The sequence below is a fragment of the Natator depressus genome, chromosome 25, assembly GCF_965152275.1.
Source record: "Natator depressus isolate rNatDep1 chromosome 25, rNatDep2.hap1, whole genome shotgun sequence".
Lineage (NCBI taxonomy): Eukaryota > Metazoa > Chordata > Testudines > Cheloniidae > Natator > Natator depressus.
Window position 1 is genome coordinate 11,987,936 of NC_134258.1, and position 27,705 is coordinate 12,015,640.

The 27,705-nt window shown below is 57.2% G+C and overlaps 1 protein-coding gene across 4 annotated transcripts in view; it reads left to right on the forward strand.

The window, feature by feature from the left end:
• Positions 1–2,632: 2,632 nt before the first annotated feature.
• The window catches only part of MIDN (midnolin), a 33,543-nt gene continuing 8,470 nt past the window's right edge, over positions 2,633–27,705 (forward strand). The window contains exons 1-7 of one of the 4 annotated variants that reach the window (XM_074939279.1): positions 2,633–2,654; positions 8,186–8,411; positions 9,966–10,053; positions 10,348–10,410; positions 21,927–22,319; positions 23,671–23,803; positions 24,341–24,634. In XM_074939279.1, coding sequence (XP_074795380.1) covers positions 8,194–8,411; positions 9,966–10,053; positions 10,348–10,410; positions 21,927–22,319; positions 23,671–23,803; positions 24,341–24,634 — 1,189 coding nt within the window. In that variant the 5' untranslated portion in view covers positions 2,633–2,654; positions 8,186–8,193. Of the gene's footprint in view, positions 2,655–4,510; positions 4,882–5,431; positions 6,038–7,363; positions 8,019–8,185; positions 8,412–9,965; positions 10,054–10,347; positions 10,411–21,926; positions 22,320–23,670; positions 23,804–24,340; positions 24,635–27,705 lie in introns of those variants that run through there. The other 3 variants (XM_074939277.1, XM_074939280.1, XM_074939278.1) reach the window with 3 other exon arrangements.

The following is a 27,705-nucleotide window of genomic DNA, read 5'->3' on the forward strand; positions in this document are numbered from 1 at the left end:
TAATTTCTCCCCCCGTGACTAAGCAGTTGTGCAATGAGACCCAACAGCAAGCACCTTAAAGGGGCTCAAAGGGGGAGGGGTTGCAATGATGACTGTGGGACAGAAATTCGGGCCGGTGTTGGACTGGCTGCTCTCACATGTCCCTGACTTCGCCCCACCGGGCACCCCCACCACGGGGACCCAGAGGTGAGACCGTCCACCACAATCCCTCATTCCAGTCTCTCCAGGGGCCTCGTCTGGGAACTGAACCTGGCTGGCTGTGGGCCTGGTGCGGAGCCCAGGGAAAAACTCCTAGCAACTTCATGAGCTTGGGAACAGGCCCTGTGTCCGGCTGCAGAGAGGGGGATGCCCCACCAGGTGTGTGTGAGACAGCGCTTGCCCTGCTGGTGCCCTCTCTGTACCCACCCTGGGGCTAGTCTGACGTTGCCAGCACAGTGAGACTGGCCCCTTTGCACATCAGCTGCATCGCCAACGCCCAGAACTGGGCCTGACCAGATCATGTGATTTGACTTAAGAATCAGGAGGGTTTTTTAACTAACTGACATTGGGGTTTTTCCCCCCCATTGCCTTCTGGTTTCAGCACGTGGCAGGTTGCCCTCAGGTCATGTTTCCCAGCGTTTCTCTGCAGCCACGAGGGCTGGAAACTGGTTCTGTGGGTTGCTGTTTTTTTAATGAAAACTGTGATTCCCCCCTCACCCCCTGACTCCTAGAGTTGGGGCTTCAGGGAAATACATCAAGATGCCTGATCAAATCACCAGGGTTGGCAAGGCTGAGATCAGCCGGGATTAGCTCTTTCAAGACAAAAGAGCTTGGATGCCCTACCATTTATGGGACCCTCCCCAAAACAGTGAGCGCTGGGATTCCATGCCCCCCCCTTCAGGGGGCCGGGTTCTCAGGCACCCCCTAAAGATATGGGAGTGTCAGAGGAACTCCCAGCCCAAACAGACTCTTTAAAGATCATACAATCGGGGACCTTTGTGCCAGGAGAACTCCTTAAGAGACCGTGCCCCAGAGACATACTGGGAAGTGCTCGCCGTGCTTGGGGGTGCTGTGGGGGGCACCCGCTCCCCACTGTGAGCTCAGCCCCATGGATTCTGGCGAAGGGGGTTGCATAATCTGCTGGCTTCATGTGGCCAGCGCGCTGCAGATGGGAGTAATCCCCGGCCGGGGTCAAATAATCAGATTGCAGGCAGCTTTCATGCAGCCGCCAACGGGATCTCTGTCGGCATTTGCTCCTCTGAGAGTCTCTCTCTCCCAAAGCTCCTCAGCCAAAGGCAGGTTGAAGAACTTCCCCCTCGAACGCCTCTGACACAGTACAGACAATACGCCCCAGTCTGTCTTTATTCGTTAAGGAGGATTCCCAGAGCAACGCAATCAACTAAACACACAAAACCCTGGGTTGATGGGAATCCTGGCTTCTCCCTGCTGTCACCTCTTGCATCAGGCTGCAGTCTCTGGGTTTTTCCTAAAGCCCCAGCTTCCGGAGTCATGGGGTGATGGGAGAAGCTCAGTTCCTAGTTAAAAAAAGAAAAGAGCAAAGTACCTCACCCTCGTGGCTGCAGAGAAAAGCTGGAAAACGCAACACCCAGAGGGGGCACAAGACCAGCGGAAGATTCCCAAAGCAAATGCCGCCCCCCAATTCTCCCTCACACTGAACTTCTAGACTTTGTCTGAGGCTTTATCTTAGGGCTCCCATGCCCCAGGCTTTGCCTTGGCACCTGCTAACCTACAATTGATTCCAGCTGTCTAAGGTATTAGTGGGAGGAAGGTGGGTAACCTCATCCCCTATCATCCTGGGGGAGTCTACATGAGGCCCCCAAGAGAGATGGGTTTAGGTGCCAGGTTTCCATCAGCACCGAGCACTCAGAAGCGTCTACTGGAAATGATGGAGAATCCCCTCCCCCATTGAGAACAATAGACAATCTCCCCCTGCCCCTACCTCTCCCACTTAGAACAATGGAAGCGGGGGAGCACTTGAGAAATCCAGACACTAGAATGCAGAGATGGGCATATTGGGAGGCTGGGAGTGTCTGTGGATGTGGGGGATCTTGAGAACCGCTCTTCGGTGGACAAAGGACCCGATTCTCCATCCCTAGCAACCCAGGAGCACCGACCGTTTACAGATAGAACAGACAGCTTCCCCTCCCCCCAACCCTGCGCTGCCCCAGTTTACCACTTTCACAGGGGAAATCCAGAGATCCTGTGGGGGTGGGGGAGGCATCTGAGAGCCTCTGGGACATCTGGGTTGTGGACGGCGCTGTAGGGAAAATGCATTCTGCTCCGTCTGGCCCGGGATTCCTTGCCCCTGCCCTCACAAATCCCCTGCCCCAGCTGCTTGGCATCCTTTAGGCAGACACACCAGGGTTTTTTTTGAGGGGGTGGGTGGACAGAAAAGGGGCAGAGGCCAGCCGTGACCTGGAGCTGGGACACAGACTCTGGGTGCCTTTCCCAGACCTGCAGAAGAGCTCAGTGGAGCTGGAAAGCTCAACTCAGAAGTTGGTCTAATCAAAGATATTCCCTCCCCCCCCTTGTCTCTCTAATATCCCAGGACTAACACAGCTACAGCAATGCTGCAAACAACCGTCTCCTAAGGTCCGTTTGCCAGGACTCCAGTTTTTAAGGGCTGCACAAAGGGACGCTGCAGGCCCATGCAGGTAAACTCTCCCCTGCTCCAGGCAGAAACGCTGCTTTCAGCCTCCTGTCTCCAATGTGAGATTGCCTCGTTTACGATGATTCCGCTCGCCGTCCCCGCATTAGCCATCGTAGGTAGGGAGCCTTGTACTAAAGGGACAGGATAATGTTAAAAATCAGATTAAAAAAAAATCCCAAAGCAACGGTTTTTGTTTCCTTGTGCTCCCCTGTCTGTATCCACTCCTGTCCCTCAGGCTCTGAGGGGCAGGGACCATCTCTTTGTTCTGTGTTTGTACAGCGCCTCGCACACTGCAGGCCCAGGCCATGACTTGGGCTACTAGGTGTCATTCAATACGACTTACATTAGGACAGGATGTTAGATTCTTCAGCCTTAAATATATTTCACAATCTGATTTGCTTTCCCCTAGTGCTGCGGTTTGTTTACTTTCTGCATTTCACTTAGGGCATCATAAAGCCAGGCTAGTCAGTTTCACGTTTGTTTCTAGTCAGTTTCACTTTCTGGGTCACCTGCACTAGGGCTAGGTGATTGTCTGGGGCAATGCTACTTTCTCCTAGCTTCTGCCAGCTAGTGCTCCAGAATCTGGGCCTTTTATTAAAATAAAAATAACACGTCCCTAGCCCTTATGGTTACAGAGAAAACTCTTCAATAGGAGAACTGCGTGTAACCCAGATGGTGATGTCTCCTGAGTCCTAGGAGAAGGGTGGACTACCTCATGCCATCCCAAGGGGCATGAGCCCTGAACTCTGACAGTGACCATTTCCAGGGCAAGGCTGTGAACTATTTCACAGCTGATCACTGCCAAAAAGAGGGTGGGGCACACTGTGAAGCTCTATGCCCCCTTCAGCAAGGAGATGAGTGGGTGGGGCCTGTGAAAGTGCCAGCCCCTGTCTGCTCCCCAAAGCTGCAGCGGGTCTCACGCCGCAGGGCATAGATGTGTGTGGGGGCTTTGATCTAACACCCGCTTTGCTTTATTAGCCAGACCAAACTTAGCAACACTTCTACTGGCCTTAGAGCCGCGAAAGGTCTTTTTCTCCCCTGCCCTAGCTGAGCTGACTGTCCCTTTAAAGCTAAGTTATGATGAGAAAGCGGGAAACAAAGAGCTGTAGCAGGGTTCTCATCCCACGGCCGTGGGCTGCGTGCAGCCCAATCAGCACACAGCTGCGGCCTCTGTGACCTCCTCAGGGCCATACAGGTCGTATGTATCTATATAATATAGTGCAGGGGTTATTACATGGGGGGGTCGCAAGCTGTCAGCTTCCACCCCAAACCCCGCTTTGCCCCCACCATTTGTAATGGTGTTAAATGTATAAAAAGTGTTTTTAATTTATTGGGTCGGACTCAGAGGCTTGCTGCGTGAAAGGGGTCACCAGTACAAAAGTCTGAGAACCATTGAGATAGTGTGTGGATGCCTATTCGGCTCATAATGGCAAACAGGTTGAGAACCGCTGGCTGTGGGATGGGCCTTTTTTAAGGCACTGGGCCGGGAGATCCGTGGTCAGCGCCTACCTCTGCCACTCTGCGCCTGTGAGACCACAGGCAAGTCACTTCCCCGCTCCGTGCCTCAGTTTCCCCTGATCCTCCTTCGTCTCTATTCAGCTGATACACGTTTCAGGGCCAATCCTCTCCGCTCGGTTTATGTACAGCGCCTAGCACCGGGGCCTGCAGGCCGCCCCTGCGGTGTGGGTAGCAAGGAGGCGAGTTGCGAGCCAGCACCAGCGGCGCTTTACTGGAAGGCGGAACGGGGAACCGCAAGGCCGAGGCGGCAGGGGCCGCGCGGGTTGTGAAAGAGTTACTGGAGAGGGGCTGGCGCGCTCCGGCGCTGCGGGGCAGGTGTGGGAGTTGCGTCACCTCCAATCTCACTGCTGACTCGGCAAGGCTGGGAGGCTTTCCGAGGCTGGCTGCTGCTCCTCGCTCGGGCTCCACCCAGGCGAGTGTGTGCGCGGGGGGGAGAGGAATAAAACTTCTCCAGCGCCTCCCCAACGCTAAAGACTAAGGCTGCCCTCCCCCGGAGCAGCGTCAAAAGCCCGAGACCCAGGCTGGGAAGGGAGCTGGATTTTCCCCTTGCTGTGCGAGCTCTGGACTAGCCCCGGATTTATTTGCCTTGGGGGACGATTCGGAGCCGGATTGGATCACGTGCTTTACCGGGATATAGTTTCTTTTTGGGGGCCCGAGCCGTTCCGGCTGCGCGCAGTGTAAAGGAGGCGAAGGGGAAGGATTCGCTGGACCTGGTAAGTCGGTTTGTGCTCTCCCTGGGGGGACAGGATTTCAAGTCTCTCTCTAGAAAGGGGGTTTGATTTCTACCAAGCCAGCGACTGAGGAAGCTCCCCGAGGAACCCGGCTAGGCACCACACAAGATTCCGGCTGGTTTCTTTTTTGCTCTTAAAGACAACTCACAACCCCCCGTTTTTTTTAACGGGGGTCTCGGTGTCTTTTAAGGAGTGGGGGCGGATTGTAGGGGAGAGCTTCGCTGGGTCCGATTCTGACCTCTCTGCCGATGTAGATCCACTGGAGCTGCTCCTGGTTCACACCACAGTCTGATCCGCATCTATCGACTCCTTGGCAAATTAAACTGAGGATGAAAACTCCCTTGCCCCATTCCGGGGAAACCTTCCAGGAATCCTACAACGGCCAGATCCTATTTGTAATCGTCTCTTAGGGCTCTTCCCCCCCCCCCCCCAAAAAAAAAAAAGTTTATTTCTGACTTCAACGAAACCGGAGCCAGTCTGAGTCGATTGGACTTACTTTTCGTTGGCAGTTCTGCTTTAATCGAACAAGGCATATGTCATTGAGATACTTGGCAGGGTTGGGTGGTCTTGTTTTTTAAAGTTTCCTGACAAAGCCCTGAGAGAGTTTGTAGGTGATTTTTTTTTAAAAATCTACAGTTTCAAATCCAATGCCTCGGGGAGAATGGGAGACATCCTGTGTGGAAGAAAGAGATCAGAGACTAGTCACGAGGGGGTGACTCCAGCTCTTGGGGGGGCTCTCGTGTGCCTTGGTTTTGTTTAACATCCGAAATAAATCCTGTCTCCTTCCCAGGCTAGGACAGGAGTTAAGGCTACTTATTTCAGGCCGGATATTTCAAGTGGTCAGCACCCACCCGGGGGAGGGGGGCACGTTTCCCAGCAATTCGGCTCCCTTGTGTGATCTTTTATGACCCCCATTGTCCAGAAGAACCCAGCCGGCTGCCTTCAGGTGCCAGAAAGGGCTTAAGCCCTGGCCGAGCCCTGGATGTCTCCTTGCAACGTTTCTGGCCCTGCACACGGATCTGGCTGGCTCACTAACCTCCCCCTCCGAAGCCAGGCTGTTTGCACACAGGATCTAATAGGGCTTAGGCGATTTTTGGTGCCAACGCCCGTCTTAACCGCCAAAGGAGCAGCTTGCCAGGTATCTTTGCGTTTGTGTCGGGTGGCGTTGGGAGTGTGTGTGTGTGTGTGTGTGTTTTTAAGTGGCTCGACCGTTCCCATCTGCACAGAGGACACACTGTTCACTGTCCCTGTGGGTTTCCCACACTCCAGGCCGGCTCGCCCGGCAGAGGGCGCCCTTGCTTTGCTGACTCATTCTGCAGCGTCTCTGGCCGCTGCTAATCCCCCCCCCCCCATAACACCGAGCCATTCCGCACTGCCAGGGAGGGCTTTAACCTCCGGCCTTTGGGGGGAAGGGTGGGGGCCCGAAATCTAACCCGGCCCTTGTCCCCAGAAAACCCTGAAGTTGCCTGGAACCGGAATTTGCCCAAGGAGGATTGCATCCGAGTCTGGGGTTTGCTCAGTCCGCATCTGGATTTTGTAACATTTGGATATTTCCCCATCGGCCCCCCTTTCCCGGTTCCCTCACGTCAGTGTGTGTGTGTCTCTGTCTGTCTCTCTCTCTCAACTTGTTCTCTCCGTGACCTCCGCTCACTCCGGCTTATGCGAAAGCCGCTGCAAAGTGCGTCCACGTTTCCCCCCAGCTCCCAGCCGGACTGGGTCAGCCCCGGGGGGGGGGGGGGAGGTGTGTATAAACGTCCCCAGAGCTCCCGCCCGGCTTGAGGACAAGGGTAACCCTCTTCCCCAGTCAGGCCTCCGCGGCAAAGCGGGGCTTTTTACACCCCCGGCCCGCGTTCACCCCACAGCCGCAGCTCAGCCATTGTTTGGCATAAGCTGCACCCTTGGCGTGTTCTGCAGCGACCACCTTCCTCCGAGTTATCTCCGGGGGGGGGGGGCGCGAAGGATTTCCTTCCATCTTGTAAATACCCCCCCCCCCTTAGAACAATGGCTGGGCTGCGCAGGCTCGGGTCATCCCTCGCCTTTCCCGTGCAGCCGCCGCAGAAACAAGGAAGAAGAAGCTGCAAGGTGCAATCGCTCTGGGGGGGGGTCTCGTCCCACGCCGGGACGGAGACCAGCCCGCAGACCTGGCCTCTGAGCGCGCGTGTAAATCTCCCCCCGCTTCCCAAGCCCGGGGAGCAGCTGAGTCGAGGCTTCTCTGCGTAGCCTCACAACAAAGGGCTAATATATTATGAATGGCTTTTTTAAAAAGGGGAGGGGGCTGGCTTGGCGAGGGAGGGGGGGAGGAATCTAGCCAGGCACCAGCCAACCCTCCTGTTTCCAGTGGGTCAGGATCTGCTAGGCAAAGGCGTAGGGGGAGGGGAGGGGGGGAAGTGGGGTGGCTGGGGTGGGGGGGGAGAGGTCTGAAAGGGAGGGTGGAGTCAGCCTTCCACGTGGGGGAGCACCGGGCCGGCTGCGATTGGCCCCGGGTTGCCTGTCTCAACGTTCAGAGCGCCCGGATTGGCTGGAGGCTGCGCCAAGGACTAAGAAGTGAATGAGGGGGGAAATAAGCGCCGCCCCCCTATAGAACGTTGATACATTATAACTTTTTGTGTGTGTGTTGGTACCGTGTGTGTGTGTGTGTGCGCGCGTGTGTGTTACTTTCACACCGCGACACCGGCGGAGCTCGGAGCGGCGGCTGCCGGGTTCAGCCCCAAAGGGGGGGATTCAGGAAGGAAAAAGCTTTTTCTGCCACCCCCTCCCCATTTCTCCTCCTGCACCCCCCACACCACGGAGGCAGCACCCTCTCCTTCCCACACAGCGAGCCCTCCCTGCGAGCAGCGTCTCCCGGCGAGATCCGCGTCCTCAGGAGGCATCCGAGGAGGGGGAAGGGAAATTCCGGATGGGAGAGTGACGTGGGGGGGGGGGTTTAGGTTTTGAGGGAGGTTTAAATCGGGGCAAACTCCCCTGTTGTTCAGGGAGAGCTGGTCCCCTCCCCTCCCGCACCAAGTCCCCTCTAGAACCCCGCGCGAGGAAGACCTGGAAGGACCACGCGGATCCGGAGTGACCCTTGGATATTAAACCGGAGCGAGGGAGGACTCGGGAAGGCGATCCCACCCCGGCTGGTGTGTGTGTGTGTGTGTGAGAATCTGTGCGCGCAGCAGAACCAGGCGCTCTGGTCGCTCCTTTGTTCCCTTCCACTTCCTTTTTTGGTCCCCCAAGCCTCCCCCCCCCCCCCGACCTTGATTCCCCCTGCCACACCAACCGCTGCTCCCTGCCCGCCCCCCCCCAGGTCACCGAATGGACCAGCAGCCCAGCGCCAGGAGCTGCAGCCGGGGTGCCCCAGCCTGCGAGGCCGTCCCGAACGAGCCCTCCATGAATCTGTACATCAACACCACCACCGGGACCCGTTATGAGCTCTCCGTCCCCGTGGAAGAGACGGTGGAAGGACTGAAGCGGAGACTGTCACAGAGGCTCAAAGTGCCTAAGGAAAGGCTGGCGCTCTTACATAAAGAAAGGTAGGTCTGGCAGCCCCCCACCCCGCCTTGGTTAAACTACCCCAGGAGGGAACCAACTCAGGGGCTCACCAATCTGTGTCGGGGGGGGGCAAGCAAGGATCCCCCCCTCCCCGCCGCCCCTTGGTGCTTTGGTTTCTTTAAAGTGGCTGGCAGAGGAGGGTTTACTCTTCGCCTCCATTGCAGAGCCCTGGCTCCTGCCACCCCCCCCCCCGCACCCCGGTGTATGTGTGTGGCCCCATTTCTTAGCCTCCTGCACTGGGTGGGATGTGTTCCAGTCCCTCCCTCGAGTCGGCTCCCTTAGCACGGCTGGGCTGAGCGGGGTCCCGGGGAAGCTTCTGCGGTACGGACCCTGGACCTAAAATGGAGCCTCTCTGTGGGCTTTGATCCCACAAAACTTTCCCCTGGCGCTGTGTGTGTGTGTGCGGGGCCCCCTCCTGGCTGCACCCCGCTCGGTCGCCGCGTTGCACCGAGTCACGAGTGAGTGCGCGGCGCGGTGCCCTTTGTTCTAAAGGTTGAACCGAGGTGGGATCCCAGAGGCGGCCTTTTCTCGGCACGACGCGCCCCCCCCCCACCCCCTTTTCCAAAACCCCAAATGTAGCCGAGGGCAGGGACGGGGATGGGGGAGCTCTTCGGGAGCTGAATTCTGGCGTGTCAGGGCTGGGAGGTGGGACAGTCCTTTGTTTAACAGGAGCCAGGTTTGCTGCAGATCCGAGACTGGTCAATGCTTAAGGTGCGGGGGGGGGGGGGGGCTTTCTGTGGGATATTTTGGCACTCCCCCTTCCCCTCTAGCCCCCTCCAAACAGTAGCCAAAATGGAGAAAGGAACCTCCGAGACTAAAATGAGGGGGCTTTTGCTCTTGATTGGCTCCCCCTGGCTTGAGCAGCTGCGTTGAGTGAATTAAGCACCCGAGCCTGTTGTCTAATTGAGGGGGGTGGCTGTGTGTGGTGGGGGTGGGGGAGAGAGCCTTTGCATCTATGATTACAGTACTTGAAAAAAGAAAGGGGGGGCGGGTGTCAGTTCCCCCCCCCCATGCTACCCTCGTCCTCCCCAAACTGGTCAACGTTTCCTCTTCTCCCTGCCCCCAACCCCCAGTCATCTGAATTCTGCCTGTCCTATGGGGGAGGTTTTGTTAGACACAAAAGCTACAGACACTGCACGAGTTAGTGCCAATGGCTGCTTGACTGATTACTGCAGCATCATTCCCTGCCTCCTGCCCCTCGGAAAGAATGTTTACATGATAAACTGGAGGGGGAGAGACACAGACACAATTGGACGTTGTGGGGGCAGGGGCTGGAATGAGATTCAGGGGGTAAAGATAACTGGGGGGGCATTGTGTTAAATGGAAATTAAAACCCCACCACTGATCCTGTATCTGCCACCACCACCACCCCCACCCCCCGGCCTCAGGCCGTTCAGATTCCAGGGAGCAATGAGGGAGCTAAGGAGGGTACCCGGGTTGGGTTCTAAAGCAAACCAGGCCCCCTTCCGTTAACTGTCCCTTTTTGCTCGAAGTCTGATGTCCTTCTCTCGGTCTATGTCTTTTCCCTTCTGCAGTCGTCTCAGTTCTGGAAAGCTGCAGGATTTGGGGGTCGTGGAAGGAAGCAAACTGACGCTTGTCCCCACAGTGGAAGCTGGCTTGATGGTAAATGGCCTTTTATCTCCCCCCGCCCCCCCCCCAAACACACACGCACTCGGCTCATCTATTATTAAAGGGCTAGAATGTGATCTGGCTCAGCAGAATCGATGCCACTTCCTCCGACACAAACCCTTTTGTCCTGGGGGGGGGGAGGGGGGTTGTCGCTGGCGCTGGGAACGCCAGCAAGTTGAATATTTCATTGGTTGCTCAGTAGCTCGGTGTATAAATAGTGAAAGTGACCTGTAATCCACCCCCCTGCCACACGCGCGCACACACCCCCTTTTTTATTTTTTCTTTCAGTCTCAGGCATCCAGACCAGAACAGTCGGTGATGCAGGCTCTGGAAAGCTTAACTGAAACTCAGGTGAGAAGCCGAAATATTGGTGCGTTGACATGGGCAAAGATTTCTCTGCAGGGGGCTTGTATCTGACCTCCTCCCCCCACAGCTTCCTGGATATACTGAAAGCTAGAGATCTCGCAACAGAGAAACCTAGAGGCCTGTGTCTGTGGTGAAGGGATTTGTTACTGTACTGCCTAAAGGCCATGATCCAAATCAGGGCCCTGCTGAGCCAGGCCCTGCACAAACACTTAGGGAGAGACAGTCCCTGCCCTGAAGAGTTCAGCCTAAATCAGGGGTTCCTAACCTGCAGCCCAGTCAGCACCCAGCTGCGACCCACGTGACATCCTCAGGGGCCATACAGGTCATGTGTGTATATATTGTGTGGATGCGGCCCACGTACCACACAGAGAGCTGCAGGTGCGGCCCACAATGGTAAATAGGTTGAGAACCACTGGCCTAAACAGTCAGTGGGAGGGGAAACCGAGGCAAAGGACGGTGAAGGGTCTAGGCCAAGGTCCTGACCTCAAGGTGTGATGTGGGATCCCCATTCTCGACACAGCGGATGTATTTTGGGACTGATTTTCCCCATCCCCCAATTTAAAGACAAAAGCAGGATTCCTACCCTAACAGTTGCCTTTCCTGCGTGAGGGAAGACGGCCTCTTGCTATTGTTTGCAGAATCAGGCAGGGGAGGGGGGGGGGGCGTGTGTGTATATGCGGATCTTACCAGGACACAGCTTTGTGTTGGAGGTTTGCCCCTTCAGATCATAACGGGGGGGCTCTTCTCCCAGGGCCTGAGCGGCCCTTCGGGAAAACCGGCTGCAGCAGCTTTCGAATGTCTGCACCATGGTCTTGAGCTTATGGCTGGGGAGGGGGCAGGAGGTGTCTCTGGGTTAGGATCACTGGCTGCGCTCCCAAAGACGAGAGGTTGCTAATCAGAAAAAGAGGGGGAGGGTGTCTTTTTTTTTTTTTTTTTTTTTCCGCCTTCTTCTCCCTACCCCTGGCTTGCGCTTCAAGGAAACCCTCCCATTGCTGGGTGACCCTCTGATGTGTGTCTGGGGGGAGGTGGGGAGGGAAGGAAATGGCAGACTGCAGCTGGGTGTGGAATTCACCTCTTCACCTCCCTCTGGCTTTAAAGTTGAGCAGCTCCTGCTTCTTTGTTTTCGGCCTCTTTTTAAAAACAAACAAACAAACCTCTCTCCTTCCTCCCTGGCTAGCATTTGAGTTTATTTTTAAAAGACTTTTTAAGTCCCTAGTTTAATTCTGAGCCACCAGCATAGTGCTGGGAGCCACTTTCCATCCCCCAAGCTCTGGGCAAACACATGCTAATGCCCAGCCCTGCTTGGTACCTTTTTAAATGCTCTCCTCTGGATCTGAGTGGGGGGGAAAATCACATGAGGCTGGCTGCAGGGCTTCCTTGCAGACCTGCCTGTCAGGACTCTGCTGCTGGGCACCTAATGCTTTTCTAGGACCAGACCCCTGGAAGGGTGGCGGAGCCACCCAGCCCCTCCATGCATTGTGCAGTGCGGCTCTCCCCCAAGTCACCTTGGAGCGAGGAATGGCCTTGGCAACGTGGATGCTCTTGGCCCTCCCATGGGCAACCTTGACTCTGTACAGCCCATTAACGCGCTGCTCACTGAGCTGCTGCAAAGCCAGCTGGGTGCTTCTGGGGTTGGAGGGTTCCCCGACTTCCTGCAGTGGCAACAGAGCACCCCATCCCCTGCGCTCGGATGTGGCTTCCCTGTGAATCTAGCCAGTGAACTCCTGGGTTCTGGCAAAGGGCTGTAGGCCATCTGCTACGTGGCTTTTGGGCAAGAGTGTTTTTCTGGGTTGGCATTGGTGAAATGCTAGTGGCACCGTGGTTTGTTCTGGCAGAAGGCTTTGGGTCCCAGTTCCTCAGCTTGGTTTGGTGTCTGGTCAGTTGAGACCTTCCCCGACCACCCCTCACCTGTCTCGGGGATAGTCTCAGAATTGTCCCCCTGTCCCTCCTTTCAGGGTGGGGGCCGAGCACACGGGGCGTGAGACGCTCCCTGTTAGCATTCTATGGAGAGCTGTTACTCCGGTTGCAGCCTGGGTAGGAGCCCTGAGCAGCATAGGAATCTCCCTGCACAATGCCTCTTTCTAGGCCTGGGAGGGGCAGAGGGCAGGAATCCTCCTGGGTCGGGCTAAGATTCCTGGCTGGGGCTTGCTGTCTCATGCCCTGGGAGGGTGGGCAGGGGCAGAGCCGGCAAAGAGGCTGGGGCGGGGTCCTCCTGCGTGGTTGGTGTGTGCGTGCGTTGTCTCATCTTGAAAACTTGTGTGATCGCCCAGCCAACATGGTAATGGGGGAGTGGTGGCTGCTTTAAGGAAGGGGGAGTGGGGGGGAGCTGGCCGACCTGCCCAGAGCGGGGCTGGCTTTGATTACCGTGCTTGTGTGTGCAGGATGGAGTCGGTGCATTCCAGGCCTCGCAGCGAAAGGGTTTATTCCTCCTTTGTGGCGTGTTGGTAGCAGACCGCCAGAAGTGCGGGGCGGCGGGGGAGTGAGGGGGTTAGAAGGTAGCTCCTTAGAGGTGCTGAATTGCAGAGATGTCGGCTCCTCTGGGTCAGTCTGTGTCCCATGCGCCTTGGATGCAAAGTGCAGGTCCCCCGTCAAAGCTGCATTCCCCCACCCTCGCACCCCCACCCCTTTCTCTCTCACAGAAGCTGGAGCTGGAAAAGGCCTCACATGCCTCTAGTCTCTATTCCCTACTGCAGTAAAATGAGTGGGACGCCAAGGCTGGGAAGTGGTGACCCCCCCTCCGTGCCCCCCATAGGTTTGTTGACAGGATCTCTGCCTCAGGAAGCCTTCTCTGAGCACAGAGGCATAGCCAGCACCTGGGGGCGGGGGACAGGAAACCACGCCTCTCATTCATGCTTCTCGCCTTGGTTCTGCCTGCGTAGGGCTCTCGAGCACAGCAGATCTCCCTGCTATTAGACTTCCTCTGGGGGGTGGGGGAGAAAATGCCATCTAAGCCTTCCCCTCGGTACCTTAAGGAAATGACTACCGGGCAGGAGGCGTGGTGCTTACCCCAAGCTGGGGGCTGGATTCCCATGGCACTGCTGATGTCCTGGTAGCTGCCGATAAACTTCCTTCCAAAGCTCATTGCAACATTCAAGGGGTCGGATGATGCCTCTTTCCCAGGGGGGCTGCCCTCCTGCTCAGCAGAGCTGCTGGGGGGTGGAGGGGTATTGCGCCTTGTCCAGCAGCCTCAGCCATGCATGCAACCTTCTCCACCCCAGCGTAGCTGAGCCTGCCTGCCGGTCTTGGGGAAGAGGGTCCTGGTGTCTCTGGGGCGCAAGGCACCATCCTGGACCCTGCCAGAGAGGGTAGGGATCTCTGCTTCCATTGGAAGGCCCAGCAGCCCCTCCCAGCAGCGCGGATCCAGGGCCTGGCTCCGGGTCTGAGGTCACTAGGTGGCTCTGCCAGGAGGAATGTTATTTCTCAATGGTGGAAGTTTTTTGTGTTTTGGTACTTCGCCCTCCCTTCCCCCCGCCTCTTTTTTTCCTTCCTCTGGATGGAAAATCCCTCAGCGGCAGTGTCTGGTGGAGTGCGGGAGCCGGTGTCAGGGTTCCAGCTGCCTGCTCCAGCTGTGTGCAGCTGGAGAGAAGGTTTTTAAGTCTATTTTGGGGGAGGGCAGGGGCTGTTTCCTTCCCCCTCCGCTTCCCCTTGGTTTGGACTGGCCTCTCTCCTCTGGCTCTGAACTGGGCTGACCCATAGCATCAAGCCTGTGTTTTGTGGGGCGCTGGGCCCTGCCCTGTGGGAAGGGGGCTCTGCCCTGCGTGGGGTGCTGTATTCGCTTGAGTAACCAGGGCAGAGGACAGTCTTGCCAATAACATGGGGGGAGGGCTCTGATTTCCTGCCCCCTCCCAGCCCGCGCCAGTACCAGTCTCCTGTTGCGCTGGTGTGAGGGTGCCTCCCTGCTGAGCCATCCATCCATCCACTCGCACCCACCCTGTTCTCATCCCCTGCTGGGCGGGGGGGGGGGGGAGAGCAAAGGTTACATCAGGGCAGGCGCTTGGAGAGAGGAGGGAATGCAACGTTCTGTGAGTCATCTGCATTTCTGGGAATCAGCAGGGACGCGCTCCCTGTATCTCCGGGGCTGGATTCGGAGACAGTAAATTAGATTTCCCTCCCCTGACTTGGCAACAGCCTGCAGGGTCCCTGCTGCTGGTGGTTCTCCTCCGCCCCTCCCTGGCTTCCCAAAGGATCTAGGGCAGCAGAATCCCTGGGGGGAACTGGCAGGATCCCTTGGGACCTAGCACCACCATTCCCATCCTGGGTGCAGACATTCCTCTCTTACCTGAGGGGGTGGGGGGGATATTGCCCCATCCATGAGGTGTTAACAAGGGTGCTGGCTGGACAGGGAGAGGGCCGGTGGCCTTGCTCCAATGGCCAGTGAACTCAGTGGGAGCTTTTCCATCCCTGCTGTGGGCGTTGGAGCAGGCTGGCTGGGCGGGATGTGTTTATGTTGGAGCATCCTGCTTTCTGGTGGGGGGGCGAGGACGGAGGGCTGAAGGAATGTGCCGGAGTGTGGGGGAGGGGAGCCATCCCACCCTGCCCCTGCTCGGAAGGTGGGGGTACCCGGAGGGGGCGTTCATTTGGCGTCGGGGATTGGTTGGTTAGGTAACTAGCGAGCCTGGGAGGGACCGGTGTGCCGGTGTTCGCAAACAGGAGCACTTGGAGGAGGAAGGGGGATGGGGTGGGGGAGAGTGGCTGGGTTAGCTCGATAGCCCCCGTTTGGGTTCAGGACTTGGGCCGGTGTTATTGAATGGAAAGGCCGGGGGGCAGGTTGTAGGGCTGGGCTGTGGGAGGGGTTGGCACTGGCTGCCAGGCTAGGGGAGAGGGGGGTTATGGGTTTGGTACGTGGCTAGTGAAATGTCTGGCTGTCTCCACTCCCTTCCTTGCAGGGCTGGGGCAGGGGAGAGGGGATGGGGATGGGGTGTCTCCTGCAGAAGTGTTGGAATCTGGAGCTGTTCCTTGCTAATCTCGGTGCTACCTCTGTTAAACCTGCTCCTCCCTCCTTGGCGTTTGCAAGAACCGGCTGACGTGTGTGATGCCGAGGCCTGGCTAACAGCCCCCCGCGCCCCCCCCCCCCAACTCCTGGCCCTGCGCTCGGAGAGGAAGGGATTATTTTTAGTGCTGCTGGGAGCCGACAGGAGGTGAGCTCACGCTCGCTCCGGGCTCTCCAGTTTCCTTGGCTAATAACAGCCAAGGGTCAGGAAGGGGTGCGCAAGAAGGAAGGTGTGAGTCAGGCCCTCTGCCAGGAAGGAGAGGGAGCCTTGGGTGGCTGCTGACGTCAAGGGGACCTGGAGGAGTCTAGAGAGACTTGGGGACTGTCACTGAGGGTGTGGGGGGGAGGGGATGACTGGTTTAAGAGGGAGGCAGGATTGTATAATGGCTAGAGCAGGGAGCCTGGGGGGCAGGACTCCTGGGTTCCCTTCTCAGCTTGGGGAGGGGTGTGTGTGTGTGTGGAGGGTAGTTGGGACATCTGGATTATCTGCCACTGACTCACAGGGGAGTCCTTCTCTCTCTCCACCTTGGCTTCCTCCCCCATGCCATAGGGATGCTCATGAGGTTTCACAAGATCGTGGTCATAAACGGCTTTCAGATCTCTGATGAGAGAGCATGGACAAAACTACTCTAAGCTTGGAGGGGGAAATGAACCCTGCTTTCTCTGAGTCCCTCTGATTTAGCCTCAAAGTCTGGCCCACCCTAAATGGTCAATATTTTGCCTGGTGGAAGCCCACAGGGGTGGGTGTAGGAATTGGCTGCTCCCCTCCACCCCTTTTCTCTTTGCACCTGAGCCAGTAAGGGGTGATCAGCAGAGGGTCTGTAGGTCATGGGGGAGGGGAAGGCCAGTGTGCTGTGGGGCTGATACCCAGCAGTGCCTGTTTCTTTAGGGGTGAGCGAGGAAGCTGTGCGGGGGGAGGCTCTCTGAGCTCCCTCCCATCTGGGGATCCAGGCTTTTCTCCATATGTTAATTTCCCACCTGTGAGGCTTTCCCCTCCCCGCTCCTGGAGAACAAGGGAGCAGTCTCCATTGAGACAAGAAGAGGGGTGGAGGGGATTCTGGGGTGCCCCAAAGCCTGGTTAGTTCAGAGCCCTCTCGAGATGCCTCTCTCCCGGGCAGCGATGCTCCCGCACTGGAGACCCTTTGTTTGGCTGGCGGGGGCGAGCGCTGTGTGTTTGAATGGCTGGATGCTCGATTGGGGGGGGGGGGCTGGGAGTCGTGACTGCTGGGCCTTTGATTCCGGGGGAATCTTTTGTGGCTGGAGGGAGGGGAATCGTGACTGGCGGGCCCGGGAGAGGACTCTGCTGTTAGAAAAGGGCTTAGCTGGCCCCTCTCTCCGGGAGTGTGTATGAGGCGCTCGCTGGGGCTGTGGGTTTATCGGGTGCATGTGCGTTTGGGGGGGCAGGGTGTCCAACCCCCCTGCTTTGGGGCACATTGAGTTTTCCCTCCACCCCGTTACAGCTGGAGAAACTGAGGGTCATGAAAGCCACAGAGGCTGGGATTAGATTGGGGATCCTCTTTTCCCCCCCCCCCCACCGCCCCGCCCACATCCAGGGCTCTGTGCAGGGTAGGTGGGCGCACACATCTCTCCCCTGGGCCGGAGGAGTGTTCCCTCCCCCCCAGCTGTAACCTCGATGGCCGAAGTTGCAGCATCTCTTTCACGCCCACCTCTTCCTCTGCGGCCTCCATCTGACGCGCTTGGGGGTTCGCTGTTATTTTTAAGCCGCTTTTCCCACGGCTTCTCAGAACTCAGCGTCTCTCTTGGATGGGGGGGGGAAGGGGGGGGTCTTGGTGTGATACCGAAGCTACTGCTGGGGCCGGGGAGAAGCGGGTGTAGGGGGAGTCTCCACTGCTGGACAAGCTAGGGCTGGGGAGGAGATTGGTGCTGGGAACGGAGGTAGCTGCAGACAGCAGGGCTGGCTGGGTGCACAGCTGTCCCTGTCTCGGTGCCCCCTTGGAAGCTTGGCCTGAGAACAGAGGCCTCCCTTCTGTTCTGTGGGGTGCATGAATTGCACCCCATTTGGCATGCTGAGGGCAGGAGGGTCTGTCCGCCTCTCAGGCACTTGCAGCCCAGTGCCAGCCAGCTTAGACAAATATTCATCTTTGCCAACGAAAGGCGGGGGGCAAAGTGTTTGTTCATGAATCCTCCCCTCCCTTCCCGGGACCCTCTTGAACCAAGAAGCAGAGGGGCAGATCCTGCCCGGTCCCTTGCCCAGCGTTGGGCCGCTGCTGATTGAAAAGCCACCCCTCCCTCTGCATTAGGAGGGCGCGGGGTGCACCCGTGATCGATCCCTGCTGGGGTGTCCTTCCCGTGTGTGTAACTAGACATCAGCACGGCCTGGCCTTCTCTCCACAACCAGGACTGTTGTGTGTGCGTCTGTCCTGCTCCCCTCCCTCTGTGCTTTTCCCCTGACTGCTGGGGGAGGGGGGAGGAGCTGGAGAAGAGGCTGGAGGAATAGCACCCCTCCCCCCCCCGCCTGGCGAGCGTTAAAGCCGGCCCCCCAGGCAGGTGGAATGTGAAGTGGCAGCATGGGGGGAGGGGTGTGGGCTGGGGGGCCCTGGGGCAGCACTAGCCAGCCCCTCAAGCTGGGCCTTTAATATTCTTTCCCCCCCGCCTTTTTTCCCCAGAGCAGATGGCGGGTGATTTACGCTGCCAGGCACCTCCTAGAATAAGTAATGGGGTGGGGGGGAGCCGAGCCACGTTGGGATCTCTGGCCTTGTTTAGCTGTGGGGGCGGAGAGCAGCTGTTGGGGGCATGGGGAGGGGTTTTCTCCCCCCAACCTCCCTATGATTTGGGCATCCCATGCTTTTCATGGGAGTTCCTTGCTCCTCTCCCTTCCCAGCTGCTCCATCACCTGCCACTCTCTGAGCCTGTGGGTTGGGGGGGGAGATGGGGGAGGGTGACAAACTCCTCTCCCTTCCCCATTGTAGGTGTTTTGGGGGGGGGCATGGAGGTGCTCTGCCTCGCAGTGGCCTTTGTCACTGTGTGCGCTCGCCTGAGTCACGCTGCAGAGGGGCCCGCCCGCCCCCGGAGCACTGCGCTGGGGGGGTGTGTGTCCTCGCCTGCCCCCTCGCTGTCCTCTAGTCACCTTCTTGAGTCGCTGCCGGTCCCTGGCCACACGCTCGCCTGGCAGGGCTGCTTCACCCTGCCTTGCTCTGCGTGACTTGGTGGCTCTGCTCCGGGCTGCGGGGGGGGGGGGGGGGGCAGAAGTGCCCCCCATGCTCAGGGAAAGGCTCCCCCATCTCTTCACTTCTCGTGTCCAGCAGCGGAGCTGTGGGTATCGCAGGAGCTGGGGGCCAGTGGGGAGGCCCTTCAGACTGGCTCCTGGCCCCCCTCCTCGCCTCGCTCTGCGCGGTTTTCCTGCCTGTCTGAGCTGCAGGTGGCCCGGGCACCCACGCTCTCTTGGCACAGGGTGGGTTCCTGGTGGCTGCGATGGCAGCTGCCTTGGGCCGCGGTAACCTCTGTTGCGGGATCTGCACGGGCGGGGATGGGGGGTGTGAGGCTCTTCCCCCTTCTTCGCACAGAGCGTGATACAGGGTTGTGGGGTGGGGGCTCACTGAGAAGGCGCTCTGTGGTCGCCCTCAGCGAGTGACACGCCACACCGGTGGTCTTGGCTGCAGAAAGGTCAGGGGTGCGTGTAGGGGGAGCTGGGAAAGGGTGACTAACGGCTCGTAGGTGACGGCTGCTGGGTGGGCAGAGCGTGAGAGCTGGCAGGGCTTCGGGGGAGCCCCCTTCAGCAAGGATCCTGTCGGCCTTTACCCCTGTGGGGTGGGAGGGACTGCATGGGCCTCCCACCCCAGCTGAGTCTGTATGGCCGGCCTCCCTTCTCATGCCACTGCAACGGCTCCTCAAGGTGGGGGCTCTGCGGTGACATACTCAGTGACGCCCCTCCAGCCTCCCTCTGTCTCTCTTTCCTCCCCTTCCTGGTCACCCGACTCCATGGAATCTGATCAGCGATGAGGGAGATTAATGTCTCTGGCCGCGCCCTCCCCCGGCGAATGGTCCGAGGGTTCAGCAGATGCATGTTTCCCTCTTTTCCCCCCAAGTGCTGACTTCTTCCCCCATCCCCAGCTCAAACCCTGGAGGCCCCTCCACTTCCTGCAGCCTTGCTGATTGGGGTGGGGAATACATCACAAGGCAATGTGGGAGATGGGGGGGGGGGGGGTGTCCCTCCTGAACTGCCGGACCTTGTTGAGGGTGCCCAGACACCAAGTGCTATGTGGGGCAGGCTGCAGTTTGATACATAGAGAGCTTGGATTTCCTCGGTCCTGCTCATGAGCCTTCAGGTTAATGAGGGCCAAGCTAGCAGGAGATTGGATAGAGCTGGGGCGAGGTGGCGCATGTTTGTGCTGAGCCCCAGATGGAGGAAAATTCCTGAGTGTGAAATCCACAGTGGTTTTCCCCCTGGGCTTGGCCTTCCAGGTTAAAGGTCCCGCTGGAGATCTCCAGCTGCTGGGGGAATTCCCCTTCTTCCCAGCATCCCCCTCCAGCTGGGGTAGTGAACAAGAAAGAGATGCTGTGAAATCCCAACCACCTCTCCAGGAGTCTTCTGATAGTTCAGTGGGTACTTCTTTGCAATCCTTCTGTGGCTGTTTCCCTCTCGACTGAGTCACTGTGCAGGGATTTGGCTCCAATGCAGCCCTGGGACCCAAAGATCTAACTCAGAAATGGCCACTGAATTGTCTGGGTGTCTGTTTCTGGTCCCCCAGAGTTGATACCCCCGCCATGGGTGTTGGGCCCTGGCAGCTCACGTTGACATTGGGTGTGCTTGTGGGTGCTCAGCGTCTCTGGAAGACAGTCCAGTCCTGGGTGTCTCACGTGAGAGCCTCCATAGCATGGGAGACCCAGATGTTTCCTTTCCCCTTTTAAAGATCAAACGTGTCATCTGCCTTTGTTTCATGGGTGTGTGAGATGGGCCCCCATGCCCAGAAACTGGGTTTATCCAGTGATTGAACAGGGCAAGTAGTCCGCTGAGGGACTGGCCCCAAGTCCTAGCCATGAAAGAAGTGTGCTTAGCCCCTTGGGCTGGAGAGGTGTAGCCCCTCTGATCCTTACGTAGTGCTTTGTAGTGGGAGGTCTGGACATGCCAGCCAAGTCATATTACAGCGCCTGGAAGGGCTACTATCGCTCCACGTGGGGCGAGGAGCAGGGAAAATGGGGGTGACCCCTTAGCATTGGCTGTGACCTCCTTGGAAAGGAGGGAGTCAGGTGACTTTTCTTGGCATTGTCTCCATCCCCTGCCACTGTCTCAGGTGCAGCGGGCTTGGCAGATGCTAGACTCGCCAGGGAAGAGAAGCCTCTTTCAGGCTATAGGGAAATGCAAATGCACAGCTGTGCAAATGAAAAGGGGTGCGTGTGTCACTGGGGTGGGGGTGGGCAGAAAGCGTCCACAGTAAGAGCCATAAAGAGTATGTCAGAGGGTGGATTCCAGCCCCCGCTGCTGGACCTTGTCCCGCTTCCCCCCCCGCCCAGCTCTGGTTAATCTCCTCCTGTGCACTGCGGGGAGCGGCTGTGTGGGCAGGTTTATCACCAGGGTGGGGTGGCGACCCTCCCCTGTTTTTATTTTTGTAAAAGCCGCCTCCGTCAGTTGCTCCCCTGGCACCACGGGTCACGCAAGGATGAGATGTGGCAGGCAAGTCCTGAGAGTCCTGAGCTTTAACCCATCAGGGTCCCCTCCCACCCCCTGCACCCCTCTGCCTGGTGTCCTGCTGGAGTTCCGGGGATCTGGGAGGACCTTGCAGCTAGAAACTCCTAAGGAGCAAGGGGGTCCCTCTTCTAAAAGGCCTGGCTACTCAGTTTTAGCCCCGACGTGGCCCCTGCCTATCCAAGGCAGCTGCCCCCACCCTGCTGGGCTCTTGGCACGCTCCCCCTTTCCTGCTTCTGCTCAGTCAGCAGTCATGGGAGCTCTCCGGGTGCTGATGCCCATGTGGCTCTGGGATGGCTGCAGGCTCCTTCTGGGTCCATTGCCCTGCTGCAGGGAACGCGGCCTTCTGTATGTGGGCTGGGAGAAGACAGTGTGGGCATGGGGGGTGAGATCATGGTGGGGGAAGAGTGGGATACAGACTGGGGGTGTGGGGGGGGGGAGGGGGGGGGTTAATGGCTTCTGGGCCAAGTACCTACCCCAGAAGCACAAATCCAGCTCCCCACCCCTAAATGATCAAAGCAGCCTTTCAGATCCCTACCCCCCGTCCATCGTCCCCCCCCAGTCCTGTGATCAGTCTACTCAGGGGAAGCCCATGGGTGCCCCCCTCTAGGACTCCTGTTCCTTCACTGAATCGGGGGGCCAGGGGGCACAGCTGGGCAATGGAGAGAAGGCAGCGCCACTTGGCAAAGTCAAAGCAACCCCGAGCTGTCCTGTCCCATTCCTCGCCCCCATATCTTGGAACCGGTTGCACCTGGGACCATTCTCCTGCCCCTTTGCAGTGGGTCGGACTCTGCTGGTGCCCCCACCTCACCCAAAGCTGCTGCACCGCGATTGAGACTGTGATCCTAACTCCTCTCCTCTCTTCAGGTCAATGACTTCCTGTCTGGAAGGTCCCCCCTGACGCTAGCCCTGCGGGTCGGCGACCACATGATGTTCGTGCAGCTCCAGCTGGCGGCTCAGCAGAGCGGAGGGCAGCTCCAGCATCGGCACGTCATCGCCAGCCGGGGGGAGCCCGGGGCAGCGGCCGGCCCCACCCCCCAGTGCAGGACGCTTCACGGAGGGAGCAGCTCCAACTTCGCCCGCATCCCAGTGGTGCCCACCTGCCAGCAGAGCCCCGCCCCCAGCCCCGCCCCCTCGGCACAGGCCACGCCCATGTACTGTAACGCCGCCCACCCGGCCCCTGTCACAGCCGGGATGTTCCGGTCACACGGGGCCAGCACGCAAACAGTTAACAGTAGCGTCGTCTCCTCCTGCTCAGAGGTGAGTCTGGCTTTAAAAAATAAGTCAGGTGGGGAGAGAAAAGGAGGGAGCTGGGCCTCCAGACTCCTGGGTTCTAGTCCTGGGTCTGGAAGGTATCTGCTCTATAGTGGTTAGAACAAGAACCTCTCTATTTCCACTCCTGCCACTGACCGGTCACAGCCCAACTCCGTGCCTCAGTTTCCCCATCTATAGAACGAGGGTGTTGTGAGGCCTTGTTACATTTTTCCAAATGCTGTGAGATCCTGAGGCAAATGGTGCCAGAAAAAGGCATAGTATTCTCTTTTTATTGCAAAGTGTAAGGCAAAGGTCTCCTGCTTTAGATTTTGGTAGGGGGTGTCGGGGGAGAGCGTTTCCCTGTGTGAGAGACGCTATCCAGTCTGGTCTGTGTACTGCCTCTTGTGCTTTGACTGCAAAATGCTTGTAATCCAAGGAAAACCCCAGCCTGCCATGGGAGGAAATATCCAGCAGCCCTCAGGTCTCAAAGTAGGATCACTGCTTATCAGACTCATCATAATCCTTGGCTGGCATCTTTCATTGCCAAGCACTTCCCAAAGGCAGGCAGCCACATTATCCCCATTTCACAGGTGGGTAAACTGAGGCACAGATAAGGGAAAGCAACTTACTCAAGGTTTTGCAGCAGAGCCGGGAGTAGAGCCCAGGTCTTCTCGTGCCCTAACCACTAGACCATGCTCCCTTCCAAGTGAGTGGGTTTCTTGGCCCAAATGGGTTCATGGGTCTTGGAGGCTCAAGACCCAAATGTAAGGCAGATGTTAGCAATGAAGATGCCCTCTAAATCCTTTTTCTTCACTGTGAATGGTTTTGAATGGGGCTTGGTCAATGCAGGTTTGAAACCTGGCTGATTTCTGGTATTGCTTTTGGAAGTGCCCTGTGACTGCATGGCCTAGTTGATATAGCATTGGACTGGCATGCAGAAGATCTGGGTTCTGTTCCTGGCTCTGCCACTGCTGGGTGAGCAAGTTGCTTCAGTGCCCTGTACCTCAGTTTTCCCATCTGTAAAATGGGGATAATGACGCTGCCCTCCTTTGTAAAGTGCTTTGAGATCTGTGGGTGACAAGCACTAGTTAAGACCGAGGGACAATGATGATTATGGGATCGCCCTGCGTGGGTGTGGGTACTGCCTTGTCCCAAAGGGTTGAGGGAAACCTCACGCCTTATGCTGGCCAAGGAAATAAGATTGTAACTTTGGAGTTTGGATGTGGGACTTTTTCCCCCAGCCACCCGTCGACCTAGGGTCTGCCCCAGTGGCTGCGGGTTAGTGGGAGCCTTCAGGCCCATTAGTGTCTGTTTGTTTTTAATGGCTAATAAGTGTCTCTTTCCTGCCACTTGCCAGGTGGACTGTAGCACCCGGAGTAACAATTCTGCCAGCAGCAACCCAGCCCCAACAAGCCGATCCCGCAAGCCTGGCGCAGTCATAGAGAGCTTCGTTAACCACGCTCCTGGGGTCTTCTCAGGGACCTTCTCCGGTATGTTGAGAGCCCAGGGGACTGTGCGCTCGATTCTCCTCTCACCAGTTCCGGTGCGATGCCATCGGCAAGCGCCGGTGTGCGTGGCTGGGGAATTGGAAACTGTCTTTTTTTCACGCTGCTTGTGCAGAACAATGGGGAGGGGAGAACCAGGGCTGGACCAAGGCCCAGGTTGGTTGGCGTGGTAACCAGAAGCTGTTGCCAAGTGAGGGCAACTTTTGGTGGCTAATGAGAGCTGAGTTTGATGCATCTCTTCCTACCTCAGCATCCTGCCTGGGATGGGGGCTCGTGCCAGCTTTGGCTGCCAGCCTTCCTGGGAGATTCAGTGCATTGACCCCCCTCGACCCAGGGCCCTGCACTGTGACCTGCCCCAGAACACAAAGATGCTTATGGGGAGCCACTGAGGGGTGGTGGGACAGAGTGTGCCAAGGGTAGGGCTCAGCTACTGCCCCCCAAGCATCCCCTACAGGCACCATGGCATGACGCATACCTCCTGACCATTTTCCTCCCCCTCCCCCCAACTCTTCTCCCCTGCAGGCACTTTGCACCCCAACTGCCAGGACAGCAGCGGGCGGCCCCGGCGTGATATCGGCACCATCCTTCAGATCCTCAATGACCTCCTGAGCGCCACACGGCACTACCAGGGCATGCCTCAGTCCCTGACGCAGCTGCGGTGCCAGACCCAGTGCGCCCCCTCCTCGCCCCCACCCTCCCCGGACCCCGCCGGCAAAACTACCTCAGAGAAACTGACGTCCGCGACCGCCATGGCCTCGCAGCCCCTGCACTCCGTGGTCCAGTGCCAGAGCCAAATCAGGATGTGCAAGCCCAGTGGTGAGTCCTGCCCCGTGACCCCCCCCCCCCCCCATGTGGCCCTGTGGCTGTTTGCTTGTCCCTGTTGGCTGAGCTATGGCTTTGGCGCTCGCCGCAGGCCTCATTGTTAGGGAAGCTGTGACATGTCCATGGCAACTGGGCTGGACCAGGCCCACCACGGGCCCAAGACAGGTGTGATGCTGAGAGTGCTGGCTGGGTCCTGGCACCCCATTGATTTCAATGGTGCAGCTGAGTGAGAGTTAAAGGCCATCAGAGGCAGGAGGATGGTTCTGCTGATCATCTTAGTGTGGCGCTCAGAAGGAAGGGGGCGGAGGGGGCTTTTGCATCTCTTTCTCCCCAGGCCTAGGTCTTGATGGGCTGCAGGGCCCCTGCTGACGACAGAGGAAGTGTGGGTGATGGGGTGGGAAGGAAGGAGGCTGGGTCCCTAGCTGGGATTTGCTTGCTCCGATTCACTTCCTCTGTGTATCCGGTTCCGTCTGCCTCTTTGTTCTGTAACTGTCCTGATGGGGCTTCCAGCCAACTGGCGCGGAAGGGGGGGCAGCGAAGGGGGAGGGTGAAAAGCCGAGTGTTCCCAAGTACCACGATTTGCCCTTCGCCGAAAGAAGGCCGAGAGATTGAGCCTGGTTCTGGGTGAAACCCCGGCACTTCTAGCCAAAGGTTAACTCCCCTGGTAGAGCTGCCTGCGCTCAGACTCCACCCTCTGCTGCAGAGTAAAGAGAGCCTGTTTGTTTGCTTATTTATTTATTTTAATGACTGGCCCTTTGCCATCTTGTTCCAAAAGCCTCTTCGCCTAGGACCCCCCCAAGTGTCTGTAAAGACTGCAGAAGGCTTAACAGCAGAATAATTAAACCAATGGAGGGTGTTGATTGACTTGGGGGCGGGGGGTGTGATAGGGCGCTCTGTTTACACTGTGTGCTAGGCACAATAGCCCACATGCTCAAAGGTGTTTAGGGTCCTAATTCCTTGATTTCAATGGAAGCTAGGGGCCAAAATACCAGTGAGGATCTGGCCCTATAGAAATGGAAGGTCCCTGCCCTGACAGTCTTACAGTGCTATTATCTTTAGGTCCTCTGCTTGTGATTTGCCTATTAAAATGTACTGTTATGCCTATGCTTTCTTGGCTACATACTGATTTGGAGTGATGCATAATCGCTCCATTGGAGGGACCCAGTATCAATGCTCTCACCCTCCAATGGGCAAGCTGGGGGCTATGCATTTAATGTGCAAGTTTCTCTCCTTTTTAAAAAAAAAAAAAAAAAAAAAAAAAAAAAAGAAAAGAAAAATCTCTTTGCCCCCAATTTGCATCTCATCCATGCAGTTAAGGCGTGCAGTTAAGGCGCTCAGTGATTCCCTGGGGAATTTGCAAACCTATTACCTGTTTCTTATGTGTGTTTACCTTTCCCCTTCAACCCTAGTAAGGGGTGTGTGTGCCCCAGTGAGTTAATGTGGAAAACCACAGGGCTTGTGTTAACCCGTTCAATGGGCAAGGGCTATAGTTGGCTGATTACTCAAATGGGGTTCTAAAAGCTGCCAAATAATGTCACTGGAAGAAGAGACTGTCAATTTCGCTTCCTGTTTGGTGAATTGGACTCAGGGGGATGGGGAAACTAGTCCTGGCATTGAAAATAAAATAAAATTTTAAAACCTAAGACTTAAAATGAAGAGCCAAGATTTTCACTGGTGAATTTTGGGACTCCAACATGATCTGATCTTCAAAAAGTACCCTTTGCAAATCAGGCCCCTCTGTTATACTACCTAGCACTTTTAATCCGTAGATCTCAGAGTGCCTTACAAAGGATGTCGGTTTTATGATCTCCCCCCTACCCTTCAGAGATGGGGAAACTGAGGCCCAGAGTCTTGCCCAAGGTTGCCCAGCAGGGCCATGGCAGAGCTGGGAATAGAACCCAGGTCTCCTGAGTCCCACTGTTGTGCCCTAGCCACTAGGTGTCCCCAGTCAGAAGGCGGGGGACACCCCAAAAATAGCTAGTTACTTGTGAGAATCTTGGCTAAGGATTGTGGAAGCTCTTCAAGGGCAGGGGCTGCGAACACGTGTGTGTGTGTGTGTGTACAGCACCCATTAAGGGAGGAGGGGTCCTAAGTCTGATCAGGTTACCTGTGATATAAATAAGTTGGTGTTCATAGGTGTGACCTTGAGGCTTGGTGGCATGGTTCTGAAGGAACACGTGTGTGTCCTATTGTAGGTCTCCAACACTGTTTGGCACAGTTGGTGACATTGAGGACTGTTCCGTATATAGGGGGCACTTAATGCCTTTGGGAAACTTTTGCCCCACTTACTCAGATGTTTTAAAATGGGGGAACCAAGCGCTGGCCCCGGTTGTGGCCGCTGGCTGAACTCTTCTCAGAATTATCTGGCCGTTTTTTGTATGTTCTATGTGTTCGTTGAACCGTGTTCTGTGCCGGCGTTGTGACTCCATTCGGATTGGTGGCATTACCAATGGGTAACTTGGCCTGGGGTGTGCATGCATGGGTTTTGGAGGACTCCTGGAATGGGGGTGACTCTGCGCCCACCCCCCCCAGCAATTCCTGGTGCAGAAAGATTTTTATCCCTTCCTCTGATCTCATTCAGCAGGCCACCATCTCCTCCCACTTCCTTCTTTCCCTCCAATCTCTCCTGTCTGTCCCCTGCTGCTCTCGCCTCTGTTCTGGCTACAATGCAGCCACACACGCACACCCCCTTCTCCACTTGCCGTCTAAATCCAGGGCGAGACAAAGGGCCCCATTCAGAGCCAGGGAGGCTGGTTGGGGAGGGGTGGGGAAGAAAGCACTTGGCCTCTGGTTTGGCATTTTTGGCCTGGCCCTGAGGAAGCTGTAGGCTGGGGACATGCTGCAGAAATAGAAGTCGGGGGGAGGGTTTGTGTGTGGGGTCAACACAAAACAATCCTGCTTTTTCTTCCTGGCAGACTTGAAAATATACTTCCCACCCCTCGCCCTGGGCCCTTTCCCAGCTGGGGGCAGAGCCCTCTGTCTGGGTGCCAAGCTTTGGGGTGCTTCTAGGTGGACTCCAGCCAGACATCTGCCTGGAGAGGACTTTGCATTTGCCGTCACCACTT